The sequence below is a fragment of the Pristiophorus japonicus genome, chromosome 2, assembly GCF_044704955.1.
Source record: "Pristiophorus japonicus isolate sPriJap1 chromosome 2, sPriJap1.hap1, whole genome shotgun sequence".
Lineage (NCBI taxonomy): Eukaryota > Metazoa > Chordata > Chondrichthyes > Pristiophoridae > Pristiophorus > Pristiophorus japonicus.
Genome location: NC_091978.1, coordinates 201,053,227 through 201,067,575, shown reverse-complemented (window position 1 = coordinate 201,067,575; position 14,349 = coordinate 201,053,227). Strand labels below are relative to the sequence as shown.

Here is a 14,349-nt window from a genome sequence, read left to right as displayed (position 1 = left end):
CTCTTCCCCCCCCCCCCCTCCTCCTCCTCTTCCCCCCCCCCTCCCCTCCTCCTCTTCCCCCCCCCCCTCCCCTCCTCCTCTTCCCCCCCCCCCTCCCCTCCTCCTCTTCCCCCCCCCCCTCCCCTCCTCCCTTCCCCCCCCCCTCCCCTCCTCCTCTTCCCCCCCCCCTCCCCTCCTCCTCTTCCCCCCCCCCCCTCCCCTCCTCCTCTTCCCCCCCCCCCCCTCCCCTCCTCCTCTTCCCCCCCCCCCCCTCCCCTCCTCCTCTTCCCCCCCCCCTCCCCTCCTCCTCTTCCCCCCCCCTCCCCTCCTCCTCTTCCCCCCCCTCCCCTCCTCCTCCTCCTCTTCCCCCCCCCTCCCCTCCTCTCCCCCCCCCTCCCCTCCTCCTCTTCCCCCCCCCCCTCCCCTCCTCCTCTTCCCCCCACCCCTCCTCCTCCTCCTCCTCCTCCCCTCCTCCTCCTCCTCTTCCTCTTCTCCTCCCCCCACCCCTCCTCCTCCTCCTCCTCCTCCTCCTCCTCGATTCGCAATCCTGTTCTTGGCAGCCTCTTTGTTGAGATGGTAAAAAAAAAATCAGAAATTGCACGAAATGCAAATCGCAGAAGCACATCATCTCCATGAGTATGCATAAGCAACAAGAACTCATGATCCACATTACCAGATGGGATACTTCTACTCAAAATTTGGAGCTATGTAGTGGGCGTGGGGCAGAATAACTGTCAACAGTGAAGCTTCACAGTGTCAGCATTAGCTAAATGATCATTTATATTAAAACAAAATCAGGATTCAGAAATTTGAGAGAAGAGGGAAAGATGGTTCTCCAAAAAGTAATGGAAACTGCAAGTTAGAAAATATGGTTAAATACAAGGAATTCGAACAACTCTAATATTTGCATTTGATGTAGTTGTTCTGGGTGTCTCTTCATTGATGATGTCACTGAGCACCTTGGCAGCAAGGAAACCTGATGAATTTAAATAAAACTAACTCCCCTGACTTTCCTTCCCCTTCAAATGAAAACTGTTCCTTCCCCTTCTAAGTTCAGGCTTTTAGAAATTTTTAATGAAATTAGATTTATTTTCTGGAGAAAACAAAAAGAAAATCCAGGTCCATCTTATCACATTAAAATCACTTGAAACCACAATACTTCATAACCTAATCAGTGGGCATCTTATGCACATAATAACACCCCAAGTGATTAGAAAAACCAACCAGTTTCCCACACTACAGGCAGACGGCAACAAACTGAATTAAATTGAAATGATAATTACGAGAACACAACCTCCTGTGGTCAAGCAGAGTAACAATGATGCATATTAATTCTGTTGTGGCAATTGAGTTATTTTCTGATTTTTGAGTTCACTTGAATTTTTAAAAAAATAACAAAAATTCTAAATTCATCAAATTATCCATTATAAACTAAATGGGACTGTGCACAGTTATAATTTATAACTGAATTCTACCAATAATCAAATGGACATATTAAGTATCATGTCTAGAGAAAAATAAACAGACCAACGCTCAGCCATGCATTCAGCACCTTGCATTTTAATGTATTGGACCGCACTGAATGAGTCCCAGTTCACATGACTGAAATTACTGAGTATTCATTGGCCAACCACAAAGGGCTAAACCCATTTCATTGTAAATTGGGCTGTGTAACAAAACAATGAAACCTGACTCGTGGGTATGTAAAGTACAATAGCCACTTTTTCAATAAACAGTAATTTATTTGTTCAACATAGTTTGATTAAGATCAGCCATCCCTAAAGACATGGGTGCACTGGCTGCAGTGGTTAAATAGATTGGAAATGAAGCGCAACAATTATGAAAGTATTTAATAGATCCATAATTGTTAATTTGCTGTATGTGGACCTTACGTACTCCCACAATACTGGTCACAAATATTTGGCATAACTTGTTTTGAGAATATAAAACCATATTTTTCTATTTATTATTCCCCTTGGAAACTTCTCTTGTTTTCTCTAACAACTGTAACAAATAAAGTGCACAACACAGAAACCAAAAGGGAAAAGGAGAAAAGAATACATGTAAAAGTGGAAACCTAATTCTTGAGATAAACTTGATACAGGGTACAAGTGAATAAGGAAATGGCAGAGACTTTGAACAAATATCCTTCAAAGTAGAAGATTAAAAAAAAAATCCAGAAATAGTGGGGAACCAAGGGTCTAGTGAAAATAAGAAACTTAAAGAGAGTAGTATTAGTAAAGAAATAGTGCTGGAGAAATTAATGGGACTAAAGGCCGACAAATCCCCCAAGCCTGATGGCCTACATCGTAGGATTCTAAAAGAAGTGGCAACAGAAGGCTACAGTGGATGCAATGGTTTTGATCTTCCATAAGATTATAGACGGTCCCCACAGATTGGAAGGTAGCTAATGCAATCCCACTATTCAAGACAAGGAGAGAGAAAACAGGGAGCTATAAACCAGCTAGCCTGACGTCAGGAAAATGTTAGAATCTATTATTCAGGACACGAGAACAGGGCACTTAAAAAAAAATCATAAATATGTATTGACTGCTCAATCATATTATGAAAGGAAAATTGTATTTGACAAATTAATAGTTTTTTGAGGCTGCAACTAGCAGGGTAGATAAGGGGGTAAGGGGGAACCAGTGGATGTAGTCCATTTGGATTTTCAAAAGCAGTCGATAAGGTGCCACAATAGGTTATTACACAAAATTAGGGCTCATTGGATTGCAGGTACTATATTAGCATGGATTGAGGATTCGTTAATGGACAGAAAATAGAGCAGGAATAAACGGATCATTTCTGAGTTGGTAGACTGTAACTAGTGGGTACCGCAAGGATCAGTGCTTGGGTCTTAGCTATTTACAATCTATATCAATGACTTAAATGAGGGGACCGAGTGCATTGTATCCAAGTTTGCTGACAATATATGGTTATGTTACTAGACTTGTAACTCAGAGGTCTGGACTAATAAATCAGAGATGCGAGTTCAAATCCCACCACAGAAGATAGGGGAATCTAAATTCAGTTAATTAAATAAATCCGGAATTAAAAAGCTAGCATTAGTAATGGTGAACATGAAACTACCAGATTATTGTAAAAGCCCATCTGGTTCACTAATGTCTTTAGGGAAGGAGATCTGCCGTCCTTACCCGGTCTGGCCTATGTGTGACTCCAGACCCACAGCAAGATGGCTGACTCTTAACTGCCCTCTGAAATGGCCTAACAAGCCACTCAATTGTACCAAACTGCTACGACAAAGTCAGCACCGTGGGAGTACCTTCACCACAAGAAATGCAGCGGTTCAACGCGGTGGCTCACCACTACATTCTCAAATGCAATTAGGGATGGGCAATAAATACAGGCCTTGCCAGCGACACACACATCCAGTGAACGAATAAATATAACAAAAAAAAACAGAGCTAGGTGGGAAAGTAAGTTGTGAGGAGGATGCAAAGAGGCTACAAAGGGATGTAGAAGATCAGCCATGATCTGATTGAATGAAGGAGCAGGCTCAAAGGGCCGAATGGCCTACTTCTGCTCCTAATCTTATGTTCTTATATGATATATAAATGAACTGTCAGAGATGTAGGTCCATGCCGTCAGTCTTCACATAACACAGTCATCTATGCCATGCGTTAGTTTAGTACACAAAGTGTACCTAAAGTACTTCCTTACACATTGGGGTAAGGAAGTGAAGCTTTAAAGAAAATATTGCAGGACTCCAAGTGAAGGGCAGAATAGGCAAAGACCAGAGAATAGTAAGTAGGACCATAAGAAAATGCCTTTTGACCCTCTCCTTCCAATAATTTGTATTATATTGGACTGGACCCAATTTGTTTAATCTCCCGAGAGATGAATAGCCAGACACAAAACCTCAAAAAATCCTCTCCTTGACCCTCAAAAAGGCAATCAAGCACAGATTTCAAAAGCTCAATTAATGCAAACTAGTATGTTGTCAAAGTGTAGAACATTTTTTTGATGCATTCCAAGACTGCTTCCTAGATCAGTATGTTTCTCATCCAACTAAGAAAGAAGCGTTATCTGAAGAGTCGAAGACTCTGGAATGGGAAGAGGATAGCTTCAGGGGGATAAGAAGGGATCTGCTTCAAATTAATGAGACTGAAAGTTAGCAAATAGGATAATGGCCTCTTCAGATGCAAGATACAAATTAGATATACTGTACTCCTAGAAGACCAAAAAGGAGGTGCATCAAATGAGAGAGTAATGTGGATAAACTGAAACAAAACTAAAACTTAAAAAGATTCATGATAAAACTAGGCTAACAATACTGAAAAAATTCTAATCGTGAGGTGACGAGCGAGATCAGAACTGCTAAAATAGAAGAAATAGGCCAACAGATAAATAAAAGTAAATAGTAAGGAATTATATATGCAGAATATTAAAATAAAATAGTTAAGGAGAAGGTATGGCCACTCTGATCAAGGGGGAAAAAATCTAGTGGTGGAAGATGGAGATGTGGTGGAGAGAGTAAATAAAAATTTATCAATTTTAACAAATCTAAGTGTAACCAAAAATGTAGGCACACTAGAGAAAGATATAGAACACACTAGAAATAACAGAAAAGGAATTAAGATGACATTGGGTGGCACAGCGGATTAAACACTGACCTTTGATATCTGGGATCTTGGTATAAATCCAGCTCAGATTAATGGGATGAACATCTGTCTGTTGAACGTTTGCTTAAGGTGCAACAGGCAGTCCAAGAGTTAGGAGTTCAGCATTGAGGCACAATTGGACTGGCTACTTTTTTTTCTATAATAAACCTACCAAAGTGAGCAAGAAAAGTTTGATTCTTGCAAGAGATGGTGCGAGTGGGAGTCCAGGCTAGCATTATCTACATGCTCATGTTAGACACGGAAGGATGGTGTTGTGGGGGTCCCTCGTGGTATGTGTGGAGTGTAATACATGGGCCATCTATATCCACAGCATATCTAGGGGCAGCACAGTGGCACTATGCATTGGAAAATTAATTCTCTGGAGTAGAGGACCTCTGAAATTTAGCAGCAATTGGTCATACTCTGCAAAATTAGACAGCATGAGGGGGTTTCTGGATTACACTCTCCAGAAACCCCAAGAATGTGAACCTTTCCCTCCTGTGTCGGCCCTGACCTTTCTAATCTTCCACTTCTTTATCTGTCCAGTGCATGGAACAGGAAGCAATTTGGAGCTTACCACTCTTGAAAATAATGCCTAACTTTTTTAACTTTTTAAAGGTTGCGAGGCAATTCCGATCGGACAACGGAGAAACAGACAACTGAGTCACCGCCCACAGGAACAGCAGAGGAACACCTGACTCTCAGGTACAGGGAACCGAGTTGCTGGAACTGTCCAATGGACAAATAGGGATTGACAAGTATGAACTGGACAATAACAGCGATACAGAGGAGGCTGGTCCTGAGCAACATTGTGACACAGTACAGCATTGGACTACTGAAGGGGAGCCGAGAGGCATGTGGACTATAGGACAATGGGAATAATAGGGGATTCTTTACTGGGGTTACAGCCAGCCCTTTTTTTTCCCCCAGTCATGACTGGGACTTCTGAATGGTATGTTGCCTACCTAGTGCCAGAGTGAAGGGCATCATGGAGTGGGTGAAACACTTCTTGAAAGGGAGAGATAGCAGCCAAATGTAATGGTCCATGTTAGAATCAGTGACATGAATAGAAGTATATTTGAGGTCTTGTAGAGAGAGTTTAAAAAGTTAGGCATTATTTTCAAGGGTGGTGAGCTCCAAATTGCTTCCTGTGCCATGCACTGGACAGGTAAAGAAGTGGAAGATTAGAAAGGTCAGGGCCGACACAGGAGGGAAAGGTTCACATTCTTGGGGCATTGGTTTGCGTTCTGGAACAAGGGAAGGCTATACTGAAAGAATGATCTCCACTTGAAAGACAGACTTGCATTTATATAGCATCTTCACAACCATTGGACATTCAAAAGCACATTACATCCAATGAAGTACTTTTGAAGTGTAGTCACTGTTGTAATGTAGGGCCAAACTAAAACTGCAGCAGCATAAAAGCTCATGCAGACAAATAAAAATAGAAGTGGGAGAGGATTCAAACTATTATGGCAATGCTGGAAAATTCTAGGTTTGGGACCAGAGAGGGAGAGAGGATTAATAAAGCTTTTGGAACAAAATCACTAGGCTTAGCTCAAATAGAGAAAAAAAATATCAGAGGGAAAAGTGAATGAAACAGGCTATGAAATAATCAGATAAAAGTATTGTAGTTGAAGCAGCAAGGGAGATCAAAAAATTAAGTGAAGGAAGCAGAAAAAAATAATACGGGTCAAAAATATACTAGCTAGAATGAAGACATACCTTAGGTTTGTATAGGACTGGCAGCACAATAGTCCTGATTATAAAATGTTCAGGAAAGATGAGGAGCGAAAGAAAGCTGTGTTAGTAAAGTATTCTATCACACTGGTAAAACATCAAGATGTCCTGGAGGTTGTGTTAAGACAGAATTTGTATGGATAGAGTTAATTGGAAGGGAAATTATATATTTCTCAGCATGCTTTACTGACCAAAACAATGAGCTAAAATAGAGGGAGCAATCAGCACACAGGTCAGAGATCTGCAAAAAAAAAAGGCAATAATGTTGGGTAATTTTAACACCCACAAGATAGAGTGGAATAAAGGCAATAGATGTGGTCGAAGAATGCTTGCAAAACTGCTTCCTGGATCAGTACATTTCTAGTTCCACAAGGAAAGGATAGCTTGATTTAGTTCTTGGAAAATAAATAAGGCAAATAACTGATATGAAACTAGGAGAACAATTGGGAAATAGTGGCCACAACATAGTTAGGTTCAATGTACCAATATGAGATAAGGAGGGAACGAGCTCAAATGAACTGGAAGAAAAGTTAGTAAAACAGGTTGATGAATCAGCAATGGAAATCTTTAAATATATTTTGCATACTCTATATCTCATATTTGTAGAAGGCAAAAAGTGTGTGTATTATTAAATAGAGCTCCTTAAATACCTTGATTAAAAGAAAACTGAAACATAAAGGCATTTTAAGCCATATAAAAAGTAAAACAAAATAGTTGGAAGAGATGGTACAATCACCCATGGATGACGGCGGCCCCCCCCCCCCCATGCATCTTTGCCGGCCGCCCCTATCCCACGCCGAATGGCCTCCCATACAGGCCAGCCCACTGCCTTCCCCTGCCCAAGGTAGGATTTACCACAAATATTTAATTGTTAATCAATTGTTTACCTGAGTTCTTTATTTTTATTTAGTTATTTTAAACTTTTATTTGGAATGTTTGGGTGCAGGTCCTTACTTACTTACCTGCACTGATTTCTTAACTGTCCGCAACATTTTTCAGAGCTGGCCACATACGCTGACTTAAGTCGATTTGGTGCAAGTGTTAGCTGGCCAAAGTGGCATAAATGGCCAAAACTGGCGTAAGTGTCTGGGAACGCCCCCTTTGAAAAAAAAACTGAACTTAAAAAAAATCGTACCTAACTAAGTTACTCTGAAGCAAGTTTATTGGGGAAAATGTTTTTTTTTTAAACTTCTCAGAAAAACCAACTTACTCCAAAAAAATTGATGCAAGTCATGGCCAAAATTGGGCCCAGTGATAGGGGATAGTATAATCGGGGGATAGATACTGTTCTTTGCAGCCACAACCGGGAGTTTTGAAAGCTGTGTTTCCTGCCCAGTGCCAGGGTTAAGGACATCTCCTTGTGTCTGGTGAAGAACTTGGAGAAGGAGGGGGGTAGAATCCAGCTGTTGTGGTCCATGTAGAAACAAATTATGTAGGTAGAACTAAGAATAAAGTTCTGCTGAGGGAGCTTGAGGAGTTAGGGTTCAAACTAAAAAGCAGAGCCTCAAAAAGGTAATAATCTCTGGATTGCTACTTGAGCCATACATAAATTGGCATAGGAACAAACAGATTAGAGGTTTAAATGCGTGAAGGAGTGGTGTGGGAGCCAAGGGGTTCACTTCATGGGGTACTGGCAGTACTGGGGAAAGAGGGAGCTGAGCCTTTAGAACTGACTCCACTCAAGATGGGCCAGGACCAGTGGTAGATAGGGCTTTAAATTATTAAGGGGAGGAAGAATTCAGACAAGGGTAAATTTCTAAGTCTGAAGAAAAAAAAAGTCTGTAGAGTCGAGTAGCGATTTGGGTATCAAGTAGAATGTGTCAGGAAGGGGAAGAGATTTTAATACAGTAATGGTAATGGGCATCAGCGACTAATGGCACATCAGGGAAAAGTAGTAAAAAGATAAAATTAATGGCATTATATCTGAATACATGAAACATTCATAACAAGACAAAAGAGTTAATGGCACAAATAGAGATAACTGGGTTTGATCCAGTAGCCATTACAGAGGCAAGTTGCAAGTTGACCAAGGTTAGGAACTAAAATGTCTAGGGGCCGTGACTTTTAGAAAATAAAGGTATTGATGAAGCTAAGAAATAACAAAAGGGCAGAAAACACTGTTGGGAGTAATTTATAGGTCCCCTAATAGTAATTATAGTGTTGGACAAAGTATAAATCAAGAAATTAGAGAACCATGCAACAAAGGTAATGCATTAATCATAGGGAACTTTAATCCTCATAGACTGAGCAAACCAAATTGGCAAAAGTAGCTTGGAGGATGAGATCATGGAATGCATTTGAGACAATTTTCTAGAACATTATGCCACAGAGGGCAATTAAAAAAAACAATGGTAGATAAAACCCCAAGAAAGATCAATAGCATTTTGAGTTTTATAAAGAGATTAAGTGCATTGATAAATTTATACAGCAATGTATAGGCCATAGTTAAGAGCACTGTGTGCAATATATTGCATTGCATTATAGCTCTAGAAAGCATAGAGTTAACAGGAGATTTAATGGAGGTTTTCCATAGGATGCAAAGTGGAATTCATTCTGGTTTGAATAAGCAACAAGCTGGCACAGGCATGACAGGGAGAGTATCCTTCTTCAATGTAGTTAAGTGTTATCCTTTACATTACCTAGTGGCTAAATGCAGCACTGTGAGAACTGTACTAAAGAGCAGCACACTCCACTAATTGGTGATTGACTTGATCTGAGAGAGCACAATACTGAAAAGGAACTTGAATCAGTTATGTTCCAGGATCTAAGCTCGGAGGTTGTAACCAATGATTTCCTGTTAATGCTCTGATGATAAAAGATACGGAATTGCTTCCCTCAAATCAAGAAGCCAAATGCAAGTTTCACTGATTCATTTCCAAGGATATTAGGTGATCTAATTTTTTTCAAGGTTATATTTTAAAGGCAGAAACTCCAAAATAAGTGTGTCACAAAGCTTTGCCCTGTAGTTTTCTGTTTAACAAAATATGTACTTGGTAATAAATTTCAGTTGTACTTGTATTTGTATTTGTATCTCCCAGTTATTTCTTCTTGTCTACAACTTCTGTATGTAACTTTGATTGTAATACAGGGGTACCAATATTTCAAATCATGAACTCACCAAGTGCCACCATATGAACAAAATATTCAGACTTTAATACAAAACACATTTCCTAAACTTGGGTATCATCTGCTAATAATATTCTCAGAACAGTCATTAATAACTCAGAACGGCAACCACAGTATTGTGGGACCCCACTTACCACCACCGAACTGGAACAATTCCCATTGACTAATCACAGCCTCCTATTATCTAACCAGATAACAAACTTTTCCTCAGCTTTAAGTCTGTTGTAAAGGACACTGTCAAATGATTTCTGAAAGTAAACAGGCATCAACCACACTGTCTACATATAATAGAAAATTCAAATATTTTCATGCAAGTTTTTGTTCTAAATTCAAATTTTAGAATGCCTTGTATCTGAACTAGCCCCAACTAAATCCAACTTAACTAGAAATTGGTTTATTCAATTGAACAGTTTAGATGTGTGGCATTCGACTGCAATTGTGGTTCCAGAAATTCTAAGATTATAAGATTAACAAAAGATTCAGATTGTATTGACATTTCCTCAAAGGATAAATTGCAAGCCAATGAAAATATTAAAATTGTAATTTCATTTCAGACATGGAACGGAATAATTTTCCTATTCAACTAAAACGGATTAGTCAAGCTGATGGTGAAAAAAAATTAAATGTCCTAACCACACAGAAACTGGATCCTTGTATGGTAATTGCAATGGTAATGTATATGAACAGGGCTGCCCTATTTTATTGGGAGTACACTGGAAAAAGCATGCATACTTTAAAGATCTCAGTCATATCCTTGTCATGACCTTTTAATCCTAAATACTCTCCAGGTCATTATACCAGAGCAGTCCTTTACTATTTATTTACAGTTGCACTATTCTAAACGGTTGTTTTTTACCTGGAGATTAAAGCACTTTTGCCACCAAATTTAGAGACTTATTAATAAGCAGTTCCTAACAGTCACAGAACATACACAACATAAACAATTAAATTTCTCTCTCATGTCATACATCATCTACATAATCCAGTGTGTGCCAAAGTGAATCTGGTGCAGTCTCCACTATGCAACACTTCATATGATCAGTCAGTGTTCTGACACTTCACACTTCACTCTAGTCGTGCATTTTCTATCAGCACACCAGTATCAAAACAGTATGCCTGATCTCACATAGCAAACATCTAATCATTTCCTCACTCATTTCCATACTACTCAACAAATATATCCTCTCTCTGGGTCTTCATAATCAATTATTAAAATTCAAAAGTGCAGCGATAAATTCTATACCCACAATTACAAAAGAATGTTAAAGAAAAATAAATTACCCAAATCCCAAAACTACTACAACATGGATTTGAGAGTGGTCTAACTGGAACATCTTTTGCTATTTGCCTGCCTGCAACTGCTGTTACACACCACACAATCCATCCAGCAAATTTACTGACTCAAAAAGAAGTGACTGAGAAGAAAACATTCAGTTCACATCTTCAAATCTAATTAGTCTGCAAAATATTTTCTTTGAAGCCATGGAATTCTCGCTCTTCACATATACATCTTATTGGACCAGGGATCTTAAAGACAAGATTGTAACTCAGTCCCAAACCTCTGCCAATGCCACTCTTCAGCCATCTACTAGCAGCATGCAGGAAATTCTCCTTCCCTAATGCAGGTCAGTTCATGAACTGAGCAGCGTGTGGGAGGGAAAGCCAAGTATAAAAACACTATATAAACTAAACATCCTGCATAGTGCTCTAATACAATGACTAGATAATATTTCAGTTTCAATTCAAAATTTTGAGATGAAATATTGGATTCCAGTTTCTGAATGCCATAATGAAAAAGTTAGGCAGATTAGAAGAAGTGAGCTTTGATATCCCAAATGGCCTGTTCTAGATTTTGACTTTTCTTATGCTTACATTTGTAAGATTGGAATTATATTCCAAAGAATGCAACTGGGACATTTAATAACCACACAAAAATCCTATGCTCAAAAGAATTTCTATTTCACAGGCATGTCAGTTTATATATCTAGTTTATCCTAGTTACAAATATTATTTCAGCTGCACAAATGAGTTTCAATTCAGATTTTTCCAATTACCTGTTGGCAGTTTGCTTTTTTATATATAAATAAAAGCATTCCCCAGCTTTCCTCGCCATATTAGTGCATCACACTGAATTTTGCTGCCCGAAGCACATGATTTCACAGAGCTGTTAAAAGTATTATTGGACATGGTCAAACAGAATACTCATTTTACAGTTAAATCACGAGAAAGAAAAACTTCAATCAAAACCATGAATAGTCTTTCTATCATATTATATATAAACTTGAAAAAAATTCTGCTACATTCATGCTGCACGTATGGCTTGGTGCAAAGCAATTTCAGCTTCATATCAATGTTAAACTTGTTCAGTGTGAATTGGGTACCAAGATCAAAATTGACTCCAAAGTGAAGTGAAATGAGTCAAATTCAGGTCTCACTTATGCTATAACTGCAGCATCAGTGCAAAACCAAGCATCTTAAAACCAACATTGCAGTTGTTGTCCATTGATGGTACATTCACATTACAACATATATAGGGTAGTACAATATCTGTAGACAAAGGTCTGCAGCAATACCTTTCCAAAGCAGTTAGTGGCAATTATCAATAAGTGGAAGTTATTTGGAAAATAAGTGTATTGTGTAGATGAGCCTATGAAAATGCGAATTCAATTAGCACAAGGAACTGGATATTATAGGAACACTCTTTACAATACATGCATGTTGTCTACAATATGCAGAGTCACTTTAATACAGAAAACAGATGCAGATGCTTATTTAAACAACAGCCTTTTTAGTGAATATTTTAGTAAAAGAGCACACTGGTATTCCTAGATTACAGAACTGTGTACGAATTTGAAAATGTATTTATAGGCAAGATAATTGCATTGAGCCCACCCCCTCCGGCAAAAACTAAAGCTTTTATGAAGAATCTGGCAAGTTACAAATTGTAAATAACTATATGGGAGAGAAGGGAATATGTAATTACGAGGCAAGGTCGCGAGTTTCTAAAGTACGCCTTCAGAAGAAAACAAGATTATTTTTTAAACAAGAGTAAATTGCGCCCATCTAAGCTATCGCCAGTTTCTTCATTTTGATCAAGAGCAATGGAGAAAGAGCAGGGGAATGAGCCTAATTGGATAGCTCTACCAAATAACCGAATGGCCGCCTCCTGTGCTGTATCATTCTATGATTCTAATACTTTTGTGCATTTACAAAACCCTCTACAATCGTTATGGGGAACACAGTCACTGCTTTCACTAAATAAGCATTTGTTCTTTGGTATCAATTACATGGCCTTTCAAATCTTGAGAACTAAATGTTCAGAACCACATTTAAAGCGACCCATTGAAATATAGACCGTTCTGGTAACTTCGCCATAACTTAAAACTTTTAGGATACAAAGTATCGCTGCCAATTTTTTTGTAAAGGTTGTGAAGACTTCATACTTACAAAGTAACTGTCCTGTTAGAGAGGGTGTCTGGTGGGAAAAGTTCAGTCAGCTCCAAATTGGTACACACCACTTTCTTGTCGGCTGTCCCGGGGACTGGGGTGGCTGCTGGGGATGAGGGAGAGAGTTTCCCGGCGTTTTTTGGACGTTCATCCAAGCGTTTACAGCCACTCGGTACCGAAATACAACTACCGACCGCCAGCAATAAAACCACCCCTGACAATTCCACATACACGCCTGCGATACGAGATTTCATTTTTTGTATGGTTCTTTTTTGTATAAATACAGTTGCAAACTTCATCAGTCACAAATCTCAGTAAAAGATACAAACTTTCCTGTGGTCTGTATGGGATTCTTTTTAAGCAAAACGAATATAAAGCCCGGTCACCAAGGCCTGCAATGCACAGTAATTCTCTATTCAAAGCCTGCAATGGAAATGGTGAAACACAATGCCCGGCTCCACGATCTTCACACACACGGTTTGCAAAACTTAAACGTCCCTGAAAGCATCGTCGGCGGGCTCCAGATCTTCAATAGGCTTCATGTTTTTGTTAATGCCGGTCCCCACCCGGAATCAGTCCACATCTCTTTGTGTCGCTCGACTCGAGCAGCAGCTTCTTCGGCGGCAACATCCAGGAGAGAAATCCCGGCAGAGAGAGAGAGAGGCGGGCGGGCAAGGCGGAGGAGTGTGGCCGCCCCCAGCACCGAGCCCAGCACACAGCGGCCGCCGGTAAACCAGCAGCGAGCGAATGGCAGCCTGACCCCGGCAGTGGGCTCAGCGAACGCCAGCAGCACAGACCCTGCAGGCACACAAAGAAATCCCGATCCTTCAGTCCTCTCAACAAATCTCCTGGGAGGGGGCCCGCAGCTCGAGCCCAAACTTTCCCTCTCCTGAAGTAAATACAGTTTGGAAAGAGTCAAAGTCCGAAAGGACTTGAAACGTGCGCGTGCAACTTTGCGTCGCTTCGGCGGAAAATTAAAAAAAAACACACACGGTCGATGCAATCTTGCTTTGTACTTTTTTTTCTTTCGGGGATTTTTTTCGGCGTTGAGGAAGATAAGGGATTTTGGTTGTTTTTTTTCCCCAGCCCCGAAAAGCTCGAGTCGTGCGGGCAGTGTTGTGTACGCGGTCTTTTGTGTTTTTTTGCAGCGAGCTCGATCCTGGAAACTTGCCGTCACTGCAGAGCCGCTCTCCGACCTGCTGCCTCCATATTGAGCTGCTCCCAGTACGTCACCCAACCCCTCCTCACACAAGTGGGCACGACTCCTCGCTCAGTGGGTCAGCCACTCAATGTTGTCACTTTATTCGAGGAATGTGTTTCACATCTGAAGGACAACGAGACCAACATGCTGTAAAGTTTCCCAGTTTCATAAGTTGCTACCTGTGAACTGCCGAGAGTCAATCGTGGTTTCCCAGTTAGAGCACATCAAAATTCT

General features: G+C 40.3%; 1 protein-coding gene across 1 annotated transcript in view; it reads right to left on the bottom strand.

The window, feature by feature from the left end:
* Positions 1-14,124, bottom strand: part of adgra3 (adhesion G protein-coupled receptor A3) — a 231,845-nt gene extending 217,721 nt beyond the window's left edge. The window contains exon 1 of the mRNA XM_070870746.1: positions 12,915-14,124. Coding sequence (XP_070726847.1) covers positions 12,915-13,213 — 299 coding nt within the window. The 5' untranslated portion in view covers positions 13,214-14,124. The remainder of the gene's footprint in view (positions 1-12,914) is intronic.
* Positions 14,125-14,349: the final 225 nt, after the last annotated feature.